The sequence below is a fragment of the Mus pahari genome, chromosome 7, assembly GCF_900095145.1.
Source record: "Mus pahari chromosome 7, PAHARI_EIJ_v1.1, whole genome shotgun sequence".
NCBI classification, from domain to species: Eukaryota; Metazoa; Chordata; class Mammalia; order Rodentia; family Muridae; genus Mus; species Mus pahari.
The window spans coordinates 111,250,586-111,273,314 of record NC_034596.1 but is presented as its reverse complement, the minus strand read 5'-3'; the positions used below and the strand labels follow the sequence as shown (position 1 = coordinate 111,273,314).

Sequence of the window (22,729 nt, the reverse complement as noted above, 5' to 3'; positions counted from 1 at the left end):
GAGAGAGAGAGAGAGAGAGAGAGAGAGAGAGAGAGAGAGAGAATCAGAGGATAAGGAGATGGAGAGAACAGGAGGTCTCCATTAGTCATGATGGACCAGCAACAGGTGCCAGAGTGAAATGCCTCCCCAGAACTCCAGACTGCTGGAGCAGAAATAACCTAGGAAGATTCAAACAGCAAGTATCTGGGAGCACAGTTGGGGAAGTAGCCAGTCTAGCATTAGAGAATTAGAATAGGGGACATGCCCCAGTAATTGTGCAGAACCTAACAAATAAATCATGGTTTGAGTCGCACTTAATTGAAGCTAGACAGGGATAAACATAATTCTTTTATTTTACAATGTCTTCCTTCAGTTCACCAGCCATTCACATCCTTGGGAGTGTCTATCCTTTCTTAATAAGCTGTCTCTATTTCTTAAGATTTTGTTTATTTTTATTTATTTAATGTGTATGAATGTATGTCTGCATGCATGTTAGTGTCCCCTGTGAGTGCAGTACCCAAGGAGGCCAGAAGAGGGTTTCAGAGTCTCTGTACCTGGAATTCTAGATGGTTCTAAGGAGGAACTGACCCTGGGCTCTGGGCAAAAGGAGCAAGTGCTTAACTGTTGCGCCATTTCTCCAACTCCATCTCCATCCCTTAACAAAGAAACCCTCACTCCATTTCTGTCCCTTAACAAAGAAACCCCCAACTCCATCTCCATTCCTTAACAAAGAACCCCCAACTCCATTTCTATTCCTTAACAAAGAAAACCCCAAATACATCTCCATTCCTTAACAAAGAAACCCCCAAATATTATCTTATTAACATCATGGGGTCCACATGCTTTGCAAATTATTACTTTTATTTCCCATAGGCAATTTGGGGTGAGAGATTTCTCTGGAGACCTGACCCAGAGCCTCATACAGGCATGGTCTATATTCTACAAATAAGCTACATCCTCAACCCAGGATGGTGTTTTGTTAGGCTGTACAATAAGAGTTCTAAGACTCTATTACGCTTAGGGAGAATGGCTTTTTTGTTTTATTTTTTGCATATGTAACTTGCATTGACTTGCCAAGCTTATCTGACCTGCCCGTGAGCAAAATGGTAGTGGAAGTAATGCTCTGTCATGTAATGCTTTAACCTCACATGTATTCTGAGTCCATCTCTCCCTGTAGAACAGTTATTAAGGGTAAATAGCAATGTTTTGTCTCTGCTCCCCCACCCCCCACCCCACAGGTTGATATTGGTTAACATGGTACTGTCATTTTTAACTGCTCACACTCAGTCACTTTCCCCCTATTTTCCTTGGTGTTAGTGAGACATCAGATAAAGACTGTAAGCTAGAAGGAAGCCAGTGACATTGTGATCTGACAGGCTCCAGAGAAACACAGAGGTTTGTTCAGACTGCACAGATCAATAGTGTTGGCTCGTAATCTTCGTGGCCTTATTCAATACACACAATAAAGTTTCTCGGAGGACAAACAGGGCCCAACAGGAGCAGCTGTTACAAGGTCCGGCTCGCCACATGCACCTGAGAGAGTGCTGCCTCATGAGCTATGGCTTATTGTGTAGTTTCCCATCTTCCAACAGAGACCAAGTATTACAATCTCAGCCATCAACTGGTTCAAGGCCACCCCGCCTCCTGGAGTAATTTAATCCTTTAAAAATTTCTGAAGTTAATTTAAATACAAAAATGGAAAGCTTATCTAACATTTATAAAAAGTGCAAAAAGCTCTTTTAATACATTTCAAAACACTGGCACATCTTCCTACTCAATTCTGAGGGAGGAAATTCAGTATCCAGCAGTATCCCACTGTTGTCATGGAAACACTTCTGGTAGGCACCTCATATTGTGACTGTGGTCATCCAGCTGCAGCAGAGAAAGGAGAGGCAGCGTGCCCACTCTACAAGATGTCAGCTTTCTTCCGGTGAAGATCCAGTTTGATTAATATTCAAAGGACTGAAAATAATTTACCTCCAGAGAATGTAATGGCTACCAGAGCCAGATCCTCTTCGGCACGCTGCAGCTTCTCGGCCACAACCTTCAGGATCTCCTGCGCTGTACTCGAAACTTTTGCCTTCACACTGATGTAGGAGTGCTCCGTTATATACACGTGGCAAAAAACTGCAGAAGTCAAAAGAACAGGTCATAATCAGAGAATTGTGGCCACGAGGCATCTATCTTGCTGTTGTTTTAAGTATAAAGTGTGAACAGCTAGATGCATTTAGGATGAGTGTGTGAGAGTCCAGCCTGCCAGCATATGCTTGCAAACACAGGAGGCCAGTGACTATGCAGGAACAGCTGACTGGCTTCCCATACTGCAAGGGATCCCTTGGTCACACCATCACGTTCTTGTGATAGACTCTCTGCTAGAAGACACTGGAGACCACGCTCTACAGACTGTACTTTTGAACCCCTCCTCTGAGAGTTGTTAAGAACTTCCAAAGCAGTATATTAAAATGTCTAACACACACATTTTTATTTTACACTCTGCTTCAGGACAGTCTCAGTGGCCCAATCAAGAACTGCACACATGCTATTAGAATTCTCATGTATACCTGAAAGTATGTCATTTGCCTTGGTGTTGATGTGCAACTCTCTCAGTCATTTAAGAATGAGCCTCCAGCCCTGACTCTTATCAAATTGATGATGGGTTTTTAAATGGAGGCCATGTTTCTAGCCTTTATTATTAATTTTTTATTTGCAGTGCTATTAATGATTAGTAGGGTATTATCACTGTCGGGGTGAATAGATCCTGGAAAAACATTTTCTTCACGATTTGCATAGGAGAGATAATTTTAATAGCGATGAACATCACTGTGACATGCTACTTCTTACAGCACCTTCCCTTAACATATAAATGCTAGGTTCTTTAGACTAAACAGGGCAATTATATACTTAGATAGTGTGCTCTATACTTCCTCAATGATAAACAGGGGGTTATGGCTTTTAGAGAATTTTATGTTCTCTTTAAATAGCATCACCGAACTAAACCCAGGGATAATTTCCAGAGATGCAAAGGCAACAAAGAGAGAGAATGGGCTGCTGCCCCTGAACACAAGTAAACACACTCCCTGCCCCAGGCACTTGACAGTCTTTGCTTTGGTTAGGTTGCTCAAAGTGGAGACTCTGACTAAAGATCCAGTCTATCAACTACTAAATAGAGGCTGAGTTTATCCTTGCTTAATAAACTGACGAATAGGGAGGCCGGAGGGCCTTGCAATACTAAGCCTCTTTGAAGCTCAGCTTAGCAAACTCTACAATTAAATTATAGGAGAAATGGACAAGGAAGGTCAGCGATTAACAAGTCAGGAGGTAAGGTAATTGCATTTGCTCCTCCATTTGGGGCAGATGACAGTTAACATGAGACAACAGAAACCTTTCTGCCAGAGCCATCAGACAAAGTGCCACACAACAGAATAAACTAAGACGTTTTATTTTGGAACTGTTAAAAAGGCTAAACAGATAGTAAGCCTTGACACATTGAAGTTTAGTGTGTAGAGAAAGGTGCGTGGGAAACTTCTCAAGAGCATTTTACTTCCCCCTCTCTCCTGCCATCCCCTCAGTCTTTGCCCAGACAAGGAACCCCTGCTGCCACTCACTCTGTAGTAGCAAAGTACACTAGCACATGCAGGTTGCTAACAAGGACTTTCCACTCATGCTTGGTGAATGCCCAGCCTCCGTGGGCTGATAGGAGTCCTAAGCACTGACTCATGTCACTCATGTGACTCATGTACACTCTGGGTGAGTGGCAGGCTGAGGAGCCACACCGGAACTTCTCTCAGACCCATCCTCTTCTTTTTCTCTGTCTTTTTGGGGACTGACTTAGGTAAGGCTCTGCACACTGGCTTTGGTGGCCCTTCAGGTCAATCCTGGACCATGTGCCATCCAGAGTGACGGTTTAAGGAAGAAAAAGCTGGTTTGCAGCATCTTTTGTATCTGCGCTGCAGAACACAGGAGTGCTCTAGTGCACATATCCCTGTTCTTGCTTCCCAAATTTCAGAATATTCATGGTCTTTGAAAGAACACTGACTTATCTTAAAAAACCTAACAGCTAAACCAAGGAAGAAAAGCCATGCTAATATTTGATATTAACATTCTAGTCAAAGAGGAATGACTTCCAGAAGTGACGACAGTTGCAGGCAGGATGTGATCCTGTAGGAGGAGGCGACCCTTGTACAAGGCTACTCACTTTCCTCTGTTTCTGTCACAGTTCCTCTATGCTGGAGCCAGTTCTCCTTAAGACTGAACTGGTGGAAAAGGGCTTTATTCTGTGAAGAGGGAAAAGAAGAACAATGAACAAATTGATTCTGGCCCTCTGGAAAGTCAGAGCTGTTTACAACATGTTCCAAAAGAGCTAGTCAAAATTTTTTTTTAAACATATAAAATCTACCCATCCAATCTTAAGAGAAATAAAGTTGGAGTTCCTTCAATCAGCAAATGTACGTGTCGGGATTGTGAGCCTTAGTGTGGAGCTTGGCCAAGGCCAGTAGCATGCATAAAGTTCCTCTGTCTGTTCAGAGCCTGTTGCTAGAGGAGACTCCAGAAATACCCATGATTCTTTAGGAAGACACTTTCTCCATCCCAACACAGGCTCTGAGACACAGTTACAACAATCTCAGTTCCTGCCTTTTCCAGTTTGAAGAACTCTGTGAGGGCAATTCCCACTCCCAGCACTGGCTACTATGGTTACCCACATTCTGCCTAACACTGACCAATATCTTCTGTGTTCCTCTCACGTTCGGTGGAAATACAACACACTGGCTACCATCTCTCTTGTCATGTTGAAAGTGTGAAACTTCAGAAGGTTTCCTTGCTCTCGGAGTAAGAAAATCCTTCACTTAAGATTCTTACTTGGATTCAGAGGGAGGGATGTGAACAGTTTAAAATTCAAAATGTTATCAATTTGGGAACAGCAGGGAAGTTCTGAGACTTTAAAATGCACTAAAAATTATACGCATTGTGGAAAAGTCAAAGGTCCATATACAAATAAGTTGGACATAGCAAGGCAGTAAAGTGCAGGCCAGCTGCATCCCTGGATCTCCCAGCTCACCCTGTTCAACTTGGGGCAGTATTCATAAGGAGATGCCAAGCTGGACCAGGCAAGCTGTGTGAGCCACACCCCTTCCCCCACAGATATAAAAGCCTTTGCCTACCTTCTTCTGTGGTGAGTATTCATCAACAGTGCTACAAAGAGAAAGGTAAAACATGAGATTTCCACAGAAGACTCATTTTCAGGAACACTGTAGAGAATGTCATTCTTTAAAGAAGGTGAAGTGGAACCAGTGAGAAGAATCACTAATGGCCCAGGATCTACACAGTGGGATGACAGAACTGACCGTAGGAGAGGTGCTGAGTTATACAGGAAAGCAGAGCTACGGGAGATGAGCCAGTCAGCAGCATCCTCCATATCCCTCCCACAGAACCTCTAAGTTCCTGCCTTGATTTCCCTTGATGATAAGACTACAATCTTAAGCCAAGTAAGACCTCTCCTTTTAAGTTGGTTTTGTCGGTGTCTTATCACAGCAAACAATGTGGCATACCCACACACCCAAACAAATAAATAAATAGATAAATAAATAAACAAATAAATAAATGTCATAAAAAAGAAAAAAACATGACAAAATAATTCTGGTATAGTGGTGCATGTCTGTAATCCCTACACTCTGGAGGCTAAGCAGAGGCAAGATGGTGATCTGTCTGGACTACATCATGAGTTTCAGGCCAGTCTGGACTACAGACCATCTCAAAACAAAATAAAAAGACAGAACATATTATTTATTAATATACTATGTATAATGCATCTGTCACTGTGCTCTAAGTTTCAAATGAAATAGGGAAAAAAACCTACTGAACACATGTATTATGTTTTCTACTTTCAGAAAGTAAAGCTAATAATTGAGAGGAAAACTGGATTTGTCAGCCTACACAGTATACATAAATAGATGGTATGGGTGCTCTTTCTCTCCCCCTACCCTGTTTGAAAAGCAGTATGTATTAACAAGAACGACTTTGTGGTGTAGTAATAGATCTGTGGTGGAACCATTTTCTAGCTAGCTAAGTAATCCAGCATTGTCTCTAGATGGGTCTGTAGGGCAGAATTGAGGACACCGTGCAGTTCTACAGATGCCTTTCTAACCACTGATCCTGCATCACTGGGGTACCCCGATGGCTATCTCCACTCTGAAGAAAGCTGCACACACCATCAGGCTAACCATCCACACCAGGTACTCATCATATACTCAGAAAGTGATGCACTGGCCATCCAGAGAACTGTAATGAGCATAACACTTGGGCCCAAGTCTCATTCTAAAATGGAAAGACATGTCATAGTCTTATACTAAATAAGCAAGCACCCTTTCTCTGTGTGCACGTGTTGGGGACCCCCTTCTCTGTGTGTGTGTGTGTGTTGGGGATTCCTGTCTCTGTGTGTGTGTGTGTGTGTGTGTGTGTGTGTGTGTGTGTGTGTGTTAGGGACCCTTTCTCTGTGTGCATGTGTTGGAGACCCTGTTCTGTGTGGGTGTGTTTTGGGGGCCCTGTTCTGTGTGTATGTGTTTGGGACCCCCTTCTGTGTGTGTTGGGGACCCCTTCTATGTGTGTTGGTGACCTCCCTCTGTGTGTGTGTGTTGGGGACCCTTTTCTCTGTTATGTGTGTTTTGGGGGCCCTGTTCTCTGTGTGTGTTTGGGACTCCCTCTGTGTGTGTTGGGGACCCTTTCTCTGTGTGCATTTGTTGGGGACCCTGTTCTGTGTGGGTGTGTTTTGGGGGCCCTATTCTGTGTGTGTGTGTTTGGGACCCCCTTCTATGTGTGTTGGGGACCCCCTCTGTGTCTGTGTTGGGGACCTTTCCTCTGTGTGCATGTGTTGGAGACCCTCTTCTCTTTGTGTTTGTGTTGGGAGGATGACCCACAGCTTCGGTTTGCTAACCCTAAGCCTCACCTCCAGCCCAACTGAATCTTAACCAATTTTCTCATTTCAATTTTCCATTTCCACTCTAATGTAAAATTTTAATGGAATGTACTAGATTTCAGTGACATGGTTAATCTATTTAAGTGCACTAAGCCAGGCATTAAGGTTTTCCAACTGTAACAGCTCTGCCTTATAGTACAGACCTCCTCCAAAGGAGAGATTAATTGTCATAAGGTTTATCTTTCTTTCCCCTTTTGATTCATTTACTAATTTATAATTTCACATCAATATTAACTAGGCTCTTCATATTTAATAGGATACAGGCTGTGATCACCATAGTTTATCACATTCATTTCTAAAACACTGTCCCACCTTGCACCTCTTTTCTCAGGATGCCATTCTGACAACCTGGGATGAAGGCTTATGCATGCATCTACACATGTCTTTATTTGTAATGGGGGCTCTTCACTGCAGTTAAATCAGGCTTTAGATCTCAAGCCAGTTATCGTGCAGGCCTGAACCGGCATTCCTCAGAAGTGCACTCACTGTTGCCCAAGTCGTAAAAGTGTCTAGCTTGATGATGCACTTGCTTTATGCTACTAAAAATAAGCAACTGCAGGTCAAACTGGACAAGCTTGGCAAAGACTGCATCTCAGAACCGAATAAGGACCCCATGGTTTCATATACAAAATTAACAGAGATGCCGCTAAAACCTAGAAAAGCCAGGTGCTGCCATTTTGAAAGATTTACAAGTGCTACTTATGGGACACTTGGGCATGCCAACAGTTAATAGAGAAGTTGGTTTTCTCCAATCTTTCTAAACCGATATGGAAACCTCACAGATCTCATAACACATTGAGCCTATGTAATTCTCTGTGACTCACTGGGACCTATTTATAAGTCTTTTCTTCTCTATTCCATAGAGATTTCCCGAGCCCCCAAACAATAAGCTAAATATGTGACTTAAAATTAAGGAATAATTTACTATTTTTGTGTACTAAGGCTGCCGTGGCTCAGTCTGCTTTTATCATAGAAAACATAAAATAAAAAAGGAAAGGTCTAGAGTCTGATTAGTTTTCTTTTATTTTGATTTATAAAAAATAAAAAAGAACAATTTACTGCTAGAAATGCTAAAAATTAACTTTCTATACACAATGGCCCCAAATTCTTACATTTGCTTCTGCGTTCCCTAACTGGTACAAGCGAAGCTAAATACTCACTGACGGCGATGCATGCCAAGGATCTTCTGAAACTCTTTCAGCTCTTTCTCAAGAATCGGATACTCATAGACATCGTCCAGCACATTCCTGTATATGGTCTGTGGAGAGCATGGAGACGACAAACGGCAAATATAACAATTTAGTGTGCATTCTGTAAGGATTTCAATGAAGACAGGGTTGGCCATACAGCTCAGTGTTCAAACGCATTTAGTTTGTGTTAAGTCCCTGAGTTCCATCCCAACACCACCACCAAGAAAAAGTCTCAGATAATGGCTATCTTATTCCAGGAAGTAATGTGGACTCCAGCCACTCAACAACCTGGCTGCTTTTAAAGACTGTGGCAGATGCTGAAAACAGACATCTCTTAGTTGGCTACTAGAGACATCCACGTGTAGTTCCAATCTCAAAAGAGAATATCTGCACGACTGCTTGGGAGGAAAGCATATTAAAATAACCAGTGGGCTTAAAAAATAACATGAGTTAAGGCAGAGGGACAGTTAAATAAGTTTTTAACTGGAATCCTAAAAGGAATGTTAAATTCAACGCCATTTCCTCTATGTCTTGCTAAAATCCCACTCTACCCTCTCTATTGTGCACCCAATATCAAGCTCTATTCCAGAGAACTGTCCGTGATAAATGCATAGTGTAAACTATCAATATTTAGACAAACTGCTTTATCTAGGCTAGTGTCTTTCAGATTGTTACTATTCTCAAAGTATATTGTCAAAAGCCTATTCTCAAATACAATTCTCAAGCACAGCATATAGTTAAAATTCACATAGTAATACAACATATATATCATTAAGATGATTTTTAATGTTTATCTAAGTTTTATTTGCCTATATACATTGTCATTTTAACATTATCATAAATCTAAGATTAAATAGCATCAAATCTTAAAGTATATTTTGGCATATGTTATTTAACTCACAATAAAAATTCCGATGATTTAAACAACCCATCCAAAATTGGTGCATATAAAATTTCCACGTATAGTTTTTCATAATATATTTAAATTTTTAAAAATTGAGTTCCTACTTATATAGAGAATGCCAGGTATTGGAAGTCAAGATGAATTTATACTTTTACTGAATCTGACATAAAAACTGAATGACCAAAAATGAGATTTTTTGAAGCACAGAGCTGAAAATAAAATCAATCAGGTCAAAATATCTGAAAGTGTTGGCACACCTTTAGAAACATTTTTGAATGCTCATCTTCATGTAGCCAGTCCTTGTAGAGAGAAATCCACTGGGAAACCAGATGTAAGACCTTGCGCTTCCGACAAGGGGCATCTGAGTTTTCTTCTTCCCCCTGATACTTCTCGGCAGAATAGGTGCACACGGTTAAGAAAGAATACTGTGTTGTTGGAATACAAAATGTGAAAAGGCCTATGCAATCAAGTTTTTACAAAATAGGCTAAAGTATATTTTCCAAAGAATTTAGAACTGTATAAAAGGTAAAAGGACAGAACCTGAGTATGGAGAACAGAAGGCGGGCTGTGGGAAGAATAAAGGCAGACGCAGAAATGCGGCATCCCCAGTGGGAAGCTGTGCTGTCACACTGGCAGCTGCTGACAAAGTCCCTCAGCAGCATGGGATTTATGTCAGTTCAAAGCCACATGCGGTGGCCCACTGATTTCAAGAGTAGCTTCTAGAGGAGAGCCCGCCTCACCACACAGGTGAACACTGCTTCAGTGAAGAACATCAGAAGGAGAGCAGGCAATCTTTGATCTTTAGAAATTCATATTTTATAAAAATCAGTTACTTCTAAAGTTGCTCCAGATGAGCACAGCTGTCTGGAGTACAGTTTATGATCTGATGCAAATGCCCACTCCTAAGGATTTATTGAAGAAAGGAAGAACCAGATAAATGTGCAAAGACATAGGTATAAAGGGTTGCTGAGTTTCACCTTCATTAATGTAAATTAAAAACTTAACAGGGGAAGGCCTATATGCTCCAGCAAGAAGTCAGTTAAATAAATGATTAGATATTATTAAATAAATTACTCTGCAGCCATAAAAATGGGGCCCAGTATGAAGTACATATATTGAAGTGAACATTCATGGTATATTGTTGAGCACAAAACCAAAAACCTAGCAGCATCATCTACTTGGGTTAATAATGCTTGCATGAATATTTTAATAAGAATGCTTATATGAATATTTTAATAATGCTTACATGAATATTTTAATTAACTGGAAAGCCATGCAGATGGTTAGCAGTGGCCTTTCAATGTAGTGAGATTTTTAGAATATCTGTATACTAATTAACATTTCCTAATTTATATATAATGACCATGTGTTAACTACATTATTAAAGTAACTTCAAAGTAAAAAGCTTAAAGCCTAGGAATGAAACAAGAGCTCAACACTGTCTAAGGTCATCTTTTTTTTTTTTTTTTTTTTTAAATCTCTCAAAATGATCATCTTTCTAGCCTCCTCATCCCAGCCCCCAACAAAGTCTTGTGTAGCACAGGCTAGCCTCAACTTTTCATCCTCTAGCCTCTGCCTCCCAAGTGCTGGGATTACTGGTATGCACCACCATTCCCAGCCCTTGGCCATCCTGATGGTGTTGAAAAGCTAACTAGACATAGAAGCATTAGGAGATGGTTCATCAAGACTGCATATCTGTTAGTACCAATGAACAGCTGCAAAACAGAAATGAGTTGTACATCAGACTTCACAAATACAGAAAACCACGACTCACTTTCACCCTAACCTGCAAGAATATGCTGAGGCCACTTTTAAATCCTACTTGAGGAATAAAGTCAGCCAAACAAACAAACAACCAATAAAGACGCCCAAAAGTGTCTACTTCTTTTAGTTTTTTTCTTAAAAGGCAAATATAAAGGTTAGTCCTATGTTATTTCCGTTTGCACGTGTGTTCTTTTTAAAAATGTCTAGTAAGGAAGAAGACACAGCCGGTTGCGAAACACCCAGCAACTCTCTTTTCTCGTGGAGATCTGAGTTTCTCTTCATTCAAATCCAAGCCCCACCCACATCAGCAGAATAGAGCAGTTTCAAGACCATGAGTGTTCAACTCTTATTCTAAATTTATGGTTATTAATATTTATTTTCTTAACCTACCATATATGTATCTTTTTAGAACGCTCACTGATTAAATTTGCATTTGTGTTCTATTTTAATATAGTAGGGCATAAGTCCCTTTATTATTTTGCTCAGGCATAATCATACTGGTTTATAAATGCAGTGGTGGGGGAGGGGCTCTGGATGAGCTGCAGGTTCTTTGTCATGCACTGAATATTAGCTGGCCCAGGCTATGAGCTTCAATAATGTGCTTTACTATGATAAAAGCCGAAAGCCATCCAATCTTATTACAATGAAAATATCCATATAAAATATCCAAGCCCTGTAAAATGGTTCCAATCTATAAACAGTGTTTTAAAAAAATCATGGGAAAAACAAACAAAAATGACCTGGGCCCACAGTAGTGGAATATAACAAGCATCTTCATGGAGACAGGACCAAAATTAGCATTTGATACAGATGTCATAGCTTTGATTGTGGCTTCTTTGATTTCACGGATGAAAAGAAACAAAAGACGGTTGTGCAGAAAAACTTGTAATTTAAAATGTTTGCCATTTTGTGGATTTTAATAATCAAAAGGTTGTAAAAATAACTAAAATTTCACATAATTGTCCTAGTTAAAGACTAAAATCACTGATATCCAAGGAGACCCTCAGACATTCTTTAGAAATATCTGCAGGGGCACTAAATTATTAAGTGGTTAAAAAAATATTAGGATCATTGCTGAAGTCAATAGTTTGAAGGCATCTAATTTGCTATAGGGCATAATTCTTATTATTGCTGATTTCTTAAACAGCAACTACTTGGAAACTGTGAGAAAAATCTGCATATTGTTGCAATTTTCCAAATTCAAAACTAACATTTCAAGATTAGTTTTATGAGTTAGATTTTAGACATTGTCAAAATATCTGTAGTTTTGCTTAATCAGAGGATATAGTAAAGCAAGAAAACAGTTAATATGTACGTACGTGTCATTTCTAGTTCATATATTCTAGTGCAATATATAAACCCTTTTGTTTCTGTATGTGTGCATGTGTTTGTGTGTGTGTGCACAGGTGCACATGTGTGCACCTGCAGGTGGAGGTCAGAGGTCGACCATGAATGACATTCCTTAGGCAATATCTACTGGTTTGAGGCAGGGTTTCTCACAGGGCTGGGATTTACCTGGCCAGCAATCTGACAGCTCTGTCTGTCTCCAGCTCCCCAGCACCAGAATTACGCCCCCCATGCTCAGCTTTACCTTGGTTCTAGAGAATAAACATAGATCCTCAGACTTTACTGAGACATCTCTTAGCCCTGCCTTTCCTCTGAGACAGGTGTCTAGGCCCAAGCTGGACTTGACCTCAGCATTACAGTTATGTGCCACCAAGTTTAGTAGATTAGTTATATGGTCTTTTAATAGACATGTCATTTTAAACACATTTTAATATTTAAGGTATTCATTCATATATATATATATATATATATATATATATATATATATATATATATATATATATATATATATATATATATATATTTGGTTGTGAGCCTAGCCTTTAATGGCTGAGCCATCTCTCCAGCCCTAAGGTATTCTTTTTGATAGGAAAACGCAGTATAATTGGGAGACATGTAACAATTATTTAACAGGTAATGAATTTTAAATGGGTATTATTAAGTTTTAATAAAATCTTTGGCATAAAACCCATTTTCCTAAACATTTTGTGTGAATTGAAATGGAATCTCTAGTTTGGTTTAATAAAGGCAGTAAAGTTTCTATGAAATGCTTAAAGGCTATAATTAATTTTATTATTACTAGCAACAAAATTAATTAGCTAAATTAATTTATTAAATATTGAACTGCTTTTGAAGCATCTTCTCTAAGCAGAGTGGGGCAAGAAGCCCTGCTGGAGACTTCTAGTTCGTTTATGTGGGCTTATGGCCTTTATGCGGCATCTCGCTCTCTGCTTACCGAGTAAAACCATAAGGCTTTCTTAGCAGGCAGTTAACCTTCTAATCCCATCTGACACTTGGGGGAAGCATGCAGTGAGTGGCAACATTCCAAAAAGATAACTGCATCCAGAAAAAGGGATAGACTTCCCATGGGGAGGAACACACACACACACACACACACACTCACATACACACACTCACAAACACACTCTCACACTCACATACTCATACTCACATACTTATACACACACACATTTGCTCACACACATACACTCACACACTCAAACATACACATATACTCACACATAATACACTCTCACATACATATACATACTCATACTCACAGCCACACATTCACACACACACTCACACAGAAACAACACTCACACACTCACTCAAGCATACTCACACATACATTCAAACACATTCAAACATACACATACACTCAAATACTCATACTTACACATACACTCAAACATATTCACACATACATTCACACACACACACACACACTCATACATACCTCACACACTCACTCACACATCCTCACTCACACACACATTCACACATTCAAACACACTCAAACATACTCATTCACACATATACTCACACACACACATACACACAGGAGGTTCATTTGTACAGGAGGTCTGACTCTAAGTGGCTGTGGCTGACTCTCCTATAAGGATACTTATTGCTTGTTATTGTCAATCCTCTTGACCTGCTGACTTGAGATTGATTACCCAGAAGGCAATGTTACCTCCAGCTTCCTAAGTAACCATGAGAAACGGAAATAAAGCAAACATGGTGTAAACAGTACACTTTGCCCACAGAACAGAATGTAAAGGTAGTGGCAGTGGCGGTGGCAGCAGCAGCACATCCCCCACTGCCCCCATCTGTCCTGTCCCATGCCATCTTCACCGTGGATATCATTGCATTAATATTTAACATAGGCACACTCCACCATGGGTTGAGTAAATTAAGAAAGGCAGTTAATTCCTAATGTGGGACATCTTTCTGAGAGAAAGCCGGCACAGTGTCCTGCAGTTAATGAAGGATATTGTCTTAGCAGCGCCTGGCACAAGTCATCAGTTGTCATGAATACAGTGTACGTGAGGAGGAAGTCATCAAGGAGCGTCTCTGCAAAGGAAGAAAATAAACATGGTGTGAGCAAAGAAAGGACAAGAGGGCACTAGAACAGCGTCCACTGCAAAACACAACGAAGGCTAGGGGCTGGTGTAAAATTCTATGCACAAATGCACAACAGCAACATCTTTTTTCCTGATAAAGCTTTCTCCGTATGTAATTCTTATCTTGTTCCCTTTACTAAGAGATCACTTATACTTGGGAGTAGGGGTGTTTATGAAAAACCAATGCATAAATAATATGCTTTTAAAATGAAGTTCCTAAGCTTTCTGAGTTATACAATCCAGTTGTACAGGGAATGAAACATTTCATGTTCTGATAAAGGAAGACTTTCCAAAACCATTTGCTATCATTTAGGGCAAGAATGAGGGTAAGAAAACCCACAACACATACACCAGATCTCAAGTCATCTTTACCGTTCGAATGCATCTATGACACGTTGGGTCGACGGCAGGTAAAGCGTTTACTGAGAACCCATGGGTCCTTAGGTTTATATCAACATCACAAAAATGGCAGTCAGAAAAAAACGATGCAAGGTTTTCTTTCTAGGGTGGAGCCTGACCTGAATCCATTAAAACTGGGAACAATTCTAGCCTAAAACAAGAACGTGCTTCTTCCCCATTCTATTTGTAACTTTGTATTTTCAGTTACTGTGTAAAATAAGAGGTTTCAGTGTGACACTTTACACACACTGATCATGGGCCTTGACTCATTTGCTCCCTTAATTCCATTTATTTTCACCTGTGTCTTGAGTGTTCTTTGAAAAGTTTTCATGTGATATGGGGCTGTAAAATGGCCCCTAACACAATTTCCAGTGCCACAGAATTTCTACCACAACAGAAATTGTTGTATGTAAGATGCAAAGTAGCCTCACACAAGTACCTCTGCCTAGTCAATAATCATTTTACCACATGATTTAATTCCCTTATCGTTCACATTGGGAACAGTACATTTTTGAATGTATGAAACAGTAATATACTGGGCAATAGTGAGTGACCCATAACCCACAGTCTCAGCCTAAATTTGCCTTTAAATTGCCAGAAACCATTAAAGTAAACTAAGGTGCTAATTTGACTAGTTATAGTTTACACAATGCCCTAAATTCAATCCCCAGCACTGACGGGAAGACATTTCTAGGTTAATAGTGTCATTTATCAAAACAATCTGACAAATGGCACCTAAAACTCACTGTAAGCCTAGACTTCCAATGATCTGTCACACTGCAGATATGCCAGCAAACCACTGCTCTGATTTACTGCTACTCTAAAAAAAAAAAAAAAAGAAAAGAAAAGAAAAAAAGAGTCTCCGAACAGGTATGCACAGGATATGCTGGGTAAAAGTTAAGCCTTGTATAAAAAGACATGGTGTGTGTTTGATCAGACAATACACAGCCTGCATTTACAGAACAGTCCCATCGTCTCTTTATAAAAGACAGGCAAAGCCCCAAACCAGTTAACCTAACAGCCTAAGGTTTTAAATATTAGTAACTATAATGAGAGAGAGATTTGGAGAGGTATAGTGACTTCTATTTTAGCTTCTAAAATATTTGAAACTAAAATCAACTTTATACAGGATGTCTTAAAAACTATGGTAATTTGGAAATGCATTTGAAAGCTATTATTTTGGTATACTCTCCCTATATATAAACAAAATTATGCTAGCTGTGATTGATTTAACACTCTTTTAAAATATTTTTTATTTTCTGTGTATGTGCATCATGTATGCTTGGTGCTTGTAGAAGACAGAAGTTGTTGGATCTTCTGGAAGTACAATTATGGAAGTTGTGAGCTGCCTTGTGTGTGCTGGGAACCACACTCTTCTGCAAGGGTAGTCAGTGTTCTTAACCATGGAGCAATTACTTCAGCCCCTTATAAAAACATTTAACTTCTTTGTTCAAATTAAAAGTTAAGCTGTCCTTTTTTTTTTTTCATATGGCACAAAACATTGACAGCAAGGACAATGGAGTAACCTGTGACTTACAGGTAGAGAGCTACCAATACTCAGAAAGCACTAGACAACTATATCAGGAGCTTCAAATGTTTGATATTTAAAACGCTTTATGTAACAGACAGGTTGAGATATTCTTACACTCAGCTGGACTGAATGAGGCAGAAATTATTCTCTGATCAAGATTTATTCCATTAGTAGCTGAGATTAAAAAGAACACCATTAACTTTGACATAAGCAGCCATTCCATGCCAAATAGCCTTAGATAACGAACTGAGTCACTATGAGGGTCTGGTTGGATGGGGGTAACCCACTTGGCATTCAGTTCAATTAATCAGCTCACATATCACAATATTTTGTGAAAAGCTTTGACCCAGAAATGCTTATTTCCCCCTAAGCTACAACAAACCATATTTAATATTCAACAGCTTTTACCTAATTATCTGTCATTGAAATATTAATTAAAATAAAAACAACGAGGCCATATAAAAACATCTCCAGTTAAAACTCTGATGAACAGAATAGTTAAAATTCCCCCAAATAGATCAGATTCCCATATGCCCAACTCTAATTCTTGCTTTTTAAGCTACTGGATTGCTCTGAAAAATTTCCCTCCTCATAACAAGCTTTTTTTTTTTTATTCTTCTGCTGCAAAGATTCTGAATGTTATTGTGATATGAATAAAAACTATAATCAAAATGATACACTTCAAATAAAAATGCATTTTATTTTATCTCAGCCATGCTTCAGAAACGTCTGTCCCACTGGTATTTAAAGCCAGAATGGCTGTGTGAATGATTCCCCAAAGACTATTAGCCAACAATAGCTACTTAGAAAGACTAGCAAATCCACAAGCATCCATATTAAAGCACAGTAATTATCTATTACATTACATAGTGCTTAATTAATAGCAATTTAAGACTGTAGGCAGAAAGTACTTTTTATTCATAAACACATCTCTCATTTAAACAAATTCATAGTTGCTTTATACCTTCACACTCTGATAAGACATGCATTCATTTTGATCTCTAACTCTGTGATTCCTAGGTATTAATATACAAAGAAACTAATTCACAGTAGCTTTATACCTTTACATTCTGATAATGACATGTATTCATTTTGATCTTTAACTCAGGGAATTCCTAGCTATTAATATACAAAGAAAACTGCTTTTTAGAATTTGAGTCATTAAATCTAATCCCAAGTTCTTGGTGCATCATTAAACTTTTGGGAAGATCTTTGCCCTCTACCAGCACAAAATGTTTTTATTAGGGTCTCACACAGACTAAGCATGTACCTTATACTCCCAGTTCTCCCAAAAGAATTTTTTTAAGGTATCTTCTTGATTGGACATGGATCTAGGTGAAAAACTACTGCTATTATTCTGCTAAAGGAACAGAGCAACTAAATGACTCCTAATGACGTAATGCTAATACTAATGACATAATGCTATACCCATAGACCAGTGCCTTGTTCAAGCCTCATCAGAGATGTTCCTTCCTACAGTAGACAGAAATTAACATGAAGAGTCATAACTGGACAATATGCACAGACTAAGAGACTCTGGAACACTCAGTACTAAACTTTTTTTTTTTTAAATAGAATCCCTCAGTGCTTAGTGAGCAACATGGATGAGGGTGTAGACAGATTGTACGAGCTAGGGGTGACAGATGACTCCAAGGAAACTGTCTTTCAGACATAACAGAACTTATGCACATATAAATGCACAGAACATGCACAAGATCTGCACAGGTTAAAGCCAAATGGGATGCCAGCACTGAGAAGGGGAGTGGACCTGGAGCCCCATCCCTAAACAAGAAGCTATTTGTAATCAATACCCAGTGGCAAAGGGAAAAATAGCTTTTTCCCAGTGGAATCTCACCAAATAACTAACCAGAGCAGACCCTATGCCCAAGGGAAGTTGACCAACACAAAACAAACTCAATACTGTTTTTATGGACATTTTGGCTTCATTTTTACTTGGTTTTGGCAATTTCTGTCTCTTGCTGATGTTTTGCTTGCTTGATTTATTTTTCTGTGGGTTGTTTTGTTTCCTGGTTTCTTTTCTTTTTCTGTCTGTCTTTCTTTTTTTGAGAGAGAAAAAGAACAAAGTTAAGGAGGTAGGGATGTAGGGAGGATCTAGGAGAAACTAGAAAAAATGATGAAAATACATTGTATAAAGATGTTCAATTGAATAAAAAGTAAGGCATATTAAGTCAATCATCTAGTTTGATTTAATTTTACACCAATATATTTTGCCTTACGTATTAATGAGAATAGTTTCTCATTTTCATGTTAACTGCAGCCAGTTTACTTCTGCAATAGAAATATCTTTTGTGTCTCTCTTCATTGTATCAGTTGAACAGTAAGAGGTATGGTAAGAACCTTTTAATGGGGTTCTTATGCAAATATAATTGAATTAATGAAGTGGATCTAAATATTACCCAAAGGGGTAAGCTTTCTTTTTGTGTGTAGGAGAAAGAAAGAAAGAAATCAAAACCCAACCCACCCAAAATACTAACATCAGGAGTATGGGTCTACTTAGGAACAATACATCCACCCCAGTGGTTTTCCATGCTTAGGAAGGCAGAATGCAAGGTGGTAATGAGAGTATCCATCTGCACAGTGAGACAGACCTCTGACAGCAACCTGCCAACGGCAACGTCCACAGGAGCTTGGTGATGGGAATTCCCAGCGTTCTGCACCGACTCACATTCCCTCAAGTGCGCTTAGCACTTCTGTTTCACCTGCTTTTCTACTTCAGGAACAGTTGAATTTAAAGCACCATAAAATAATCTTACTTTAGCTTTGACTTCAGGAGCCAAGAAAAGCTCTGAATTTGAAAGACCCTGTTTTGGGCCCCAGAACATTACAGCTTACCATTAATTTTTGTTGTTGTTGTTGTTGTTGGCACTGACAAAATGTATGTTGTAATTTGATTAAATATAAGTTTTTAAAAAACACACATTAAGAATTTGAATCATAGGTCAATGCCATTATAGCTAGGGCTCTTATCAAGTGTTTTTTACATTTCTATAAAGCATCCTGATGATTTTAAAAATAGCTGTTTAATAGCTTTAAAATGTATTCAATTTCTGCCTACTTTTACAATTTCACCCAAAATTTGACTTTATGTATATGTGTCAACACACACACACACACACACACACACAGAGAGAGAGAGAGAGAGAGAGAGAGAGAGAGAGAGAGAGAGAGAGACAGACAGACAGACAGACAGACAAACAGACAGACAAACACTCATTTATGTAGTGATGTTTATATAGCAAACCTGAAAATCCACCCTTTAAAAGACAGAGACTTACTATAAACAGAGATTTGGGTATGGTTTTCAAATTACCAAGTATATTTTTATTTTAAGTTCTAAAACTGTTAAGGAATCCCATCTTTCTTCCTCTGGGATGAATATAATTGCTCTTTTGTTCTTAGGTACTGTCAACCCACACACTGCTTTAGGAGGGTTTCTGGGAGCATGGAAGAGCAAAGCACACAGAGCCCTCCCCCCAGCTCCCATCCCTCTGCAGACTGGCACACAGCAGAAGGATATGCATGGGGCACCTGGTGATAAGTGGGATAGGAGTCCTCTGTGTAGCTGCTGTCCCAGCCAAATTAGCTGTTTCCAATGTCTGAGCACAACTAGAATCTGTGTCTTGTGTGTGTATGTGTGCCTTCCAATCTGTCTGGGAGACTCAGAACATGTCAGGAATTTATTATCAGGCCTGTTGTGTTAGTGCATCCTATAATCCCAGGACTTGGAAACAGGAGGACGGATGTGATTTCTGAGGCCAGCCTGGGCTACATATCGTACACTCTGTAGACTTGTACATTTGTAAGCCTTCAACTACGGCACGGTAGTGAATAGAAAGATGGTATAGTCTAATTGAAAGCAAACCTAAAAAAGTAGGTCAGAGCTGATTCCTGGTGGGCCTCTGAGAGTTGGCTCGGGGGCGAACGGCTCACGGGCAAAGGGAAATAAATAAGCAGAGGCTTTCGAGGCATAGAGTAACAAGGAAGTTTCTGAGCCAGCCACTTCAGGACTGTCATAGTGGAGAGGATAGAGTAAGGAGAGGGAGCTGAGGTTCCCTCTACAAACTCTGGGTTTTTTAAAGTGATCTAACTAAAACAATTAGGCAAAAGTGTGAAAGATCAGAACACCAGTTATGGTAACAGGAGCTGTATGCAGGGAGGAAGCCTGAGGCTATGATGAATTCTCACACATCTCACGGAAAAAGACAACTTCCGGTCTAGTGCTGGCTGAGTAGGGTGGGTTTTCCTGTGTGGACAATGATTAAAAAAAAAAGAAGCAAGTGGAGAAGAGAGAAACAGGGGTAGGAAGCAGTTGTACTAGGAACCAAGAAGAGAGAGGGTGGAAATGCAGCTTCTGGATGTTAAATACTGAGAAGCGGTGTATCAGCAGAATAGTCAAGGGCTATTGTACTCCGGGTTGTATGGACGGGCTGGGCTGCAGTCCTCAGAGGGGCGCTCCTTGTTACGCAGAGGAATGTACAGACTAGAGGGAAGAAAGGCTATTCTCATAATCTGCTGCTGCAGTTTGAATCACTTTGCTTGTCCCCAAAGACTTGTGATCCAGTTGTAGGTCTCATTGATTAGAGACAGCAGTTGCTCTCACAAATGAGCCAGGAGGAAAAAAATATCTTCATGATCAATGCTACAACATTTCACTTAACAGCATAGATGAGATTGGAAACCGTCAGGGGTACAAAACGTTTAATACTAATTTGTCAGCAGCTACCAATAAAAATTAGCATCCTGGTTCCAAGAGCCACTGGGTTTAATACTGTTGACCTCTCTGAGCTACTGCTGGCTCACATGATTAGCGTCACACAAAGACACAAGCTGTGTTCCTAAGTGCTTGTCAAGTAAACATGCTACAGCTTCAGGAAGCAAAGAAATTTAATTTAAACATAATATCTTAAATTAGAAGCCTGAGACATGGATATTTCAAGCAATTAATAATCATTCTAACAATCAAATCAATTCAGGTCCTGGTGTAATATTTTTAATTCTAAAGCACCAAGAAGAATTTTCATGGCCAGCCTCCATACACCAAGCCCCTGCCACTACCACCACACTGCTGTTTGGCCAAGAAAACCGAAGTTTACTTGAGTCCACAACCTGTTCCCAGCTATGTGACACAAGCCCAGTCCATACACAGAGAGACAGAACTAACAATCTTGTGGAATGACTGAGGAAAGTTACAAATTCATAAATGTTATCAAAGCATAAAAATTGGCTGACTACACATTAAAATTCAAACTGTTAAGGCACAAACTTTTTTCAAAAGCCAAATTGTGTGGGTTGATATGATTGTGCATGTCTGTGATCAGAAGAACCAGGCAGGAGGTTCAAGAGTTCAAAGTTTCGGGGCTGGAGAGATGGCTCAGCAGGTAAGAGCACTGACTGCTCTTCCGAAGGTCCTGAGTTCAAATCCCTGCAACCACATGGTGGCTCACAACCATCCGTAATGAGATCTGACGCCCTCTTCTGGTGTGTTTGCAGACAGCTACAGACTACTCACATATAATAATAAACAAATCTTAAAAAAAAAAAAAAAAAAAAAAAAGAGTTCAAAGTTTCCTTGGGCTACACAATGAAAACTTGTCTAGGAAGAAACAAAACAAGATGATCAATCAAACAAACAAAAACAACCTAATCAACCAAAATGGTCCCAAAGCAAATCGTATAATCCATGCAACCAGCCTTTCCTTTCAGACAGACTTCTCCTCAAGCTTTACTTGAAACACTGAAAAGTGTGAATCACAACTGAGTTTTGCTCACTCCCTCCTAAGTCAAAAGAACTGAATGAACTCCATGCTAAAGCCTTGGTAGGTACTCATCTCGGCTACGGCTGGAGTCTTTCAGCTCAATACCTAGGAAACAGAATGTTACATATCAACTATCACTGAACAAGACTTTCTTAAGCACAAACACTCTCTTCTATAGCTTCTTACACTGAAGGAACATTAAAACACTATCATCCTAACAGGTCCAAGAGCTCTTTTGGTTCTGTTGTTTTGCTAAGAACAGAACTCAAGACCTCAGACATGCTCAGTATACACAATACCACTGAGCCACACCACCTTCTTCCTTTGTCTTGTTCCAAAGTGAACACACAGCTTAAACCACCAACCTCTGTAGGTTTTTCTCATAGTACTGAAATCACATGGCTCTTGGTGGCAATACAGTACAAATATCACCAAGGACATAGATAGAGATTATTTAAAAAAATAAAATAAAAAGCCAGTGAGATGGATTATGGGTAAGAAAGAAATTCGACATGGAAACCTGAAAATCTAAGTTCAATCCCTGGAACTCATGTAAACATGGAAGAATAAAAGAAAGAAGACTTCATAGTGTTGTCCTCTGACCCCTACATGAGTGTCACCTCCATGCATATACCACAGCATACATGCCCATCTCTCTCTCTCTCTCTCTCTCTCTCTCTCTCTCTCTCTCTCTCTCTCTCTCTCTCTCTCACACACACACACACACACACACACACACACA

General features: G+C 39.6%; 1 protein-coding gene across 1 annotated transcript in view; it reads right to left on the bottom strand.

Moving 5' to 3' along the window:
• Rapgef5 (Rap guanine nucleotide exchange factor 5) overlaps positions 1–22,729 on the bottom strand; it is a 105,427-nt gene that overhangs the window by 39,363 nt on the left and 43,335 nt on the right. Inside the window, exons 4-9 of the mRNA XM_029540618.1 lie at positions 14,152–14,230; positions 9,301–9,445; positions 8,110–8,207; positions 5,139–5,169; positions 4,175–4,253; positions 1,957–2,106 (exon numbers count right to left, since the gene is read on the bottom strand). Coding sequence (XP_029396478.1) covers positions 1,957–2,106; positions 4,175–4,253; positions 5,139–5,169; positions 8,110–8,207; positions 9,301–9,445; positions 14,152–14,230 — 582 coding nt within the window. The remainder of the gene's footprint in view (positions 1–1,956; positions 2,107–4,174; positions 4,254–5,138; positions 5,170–8,109; positions 8,208–9,300; positions 9,446–14,151; positions 14,231–22,729) is intronic.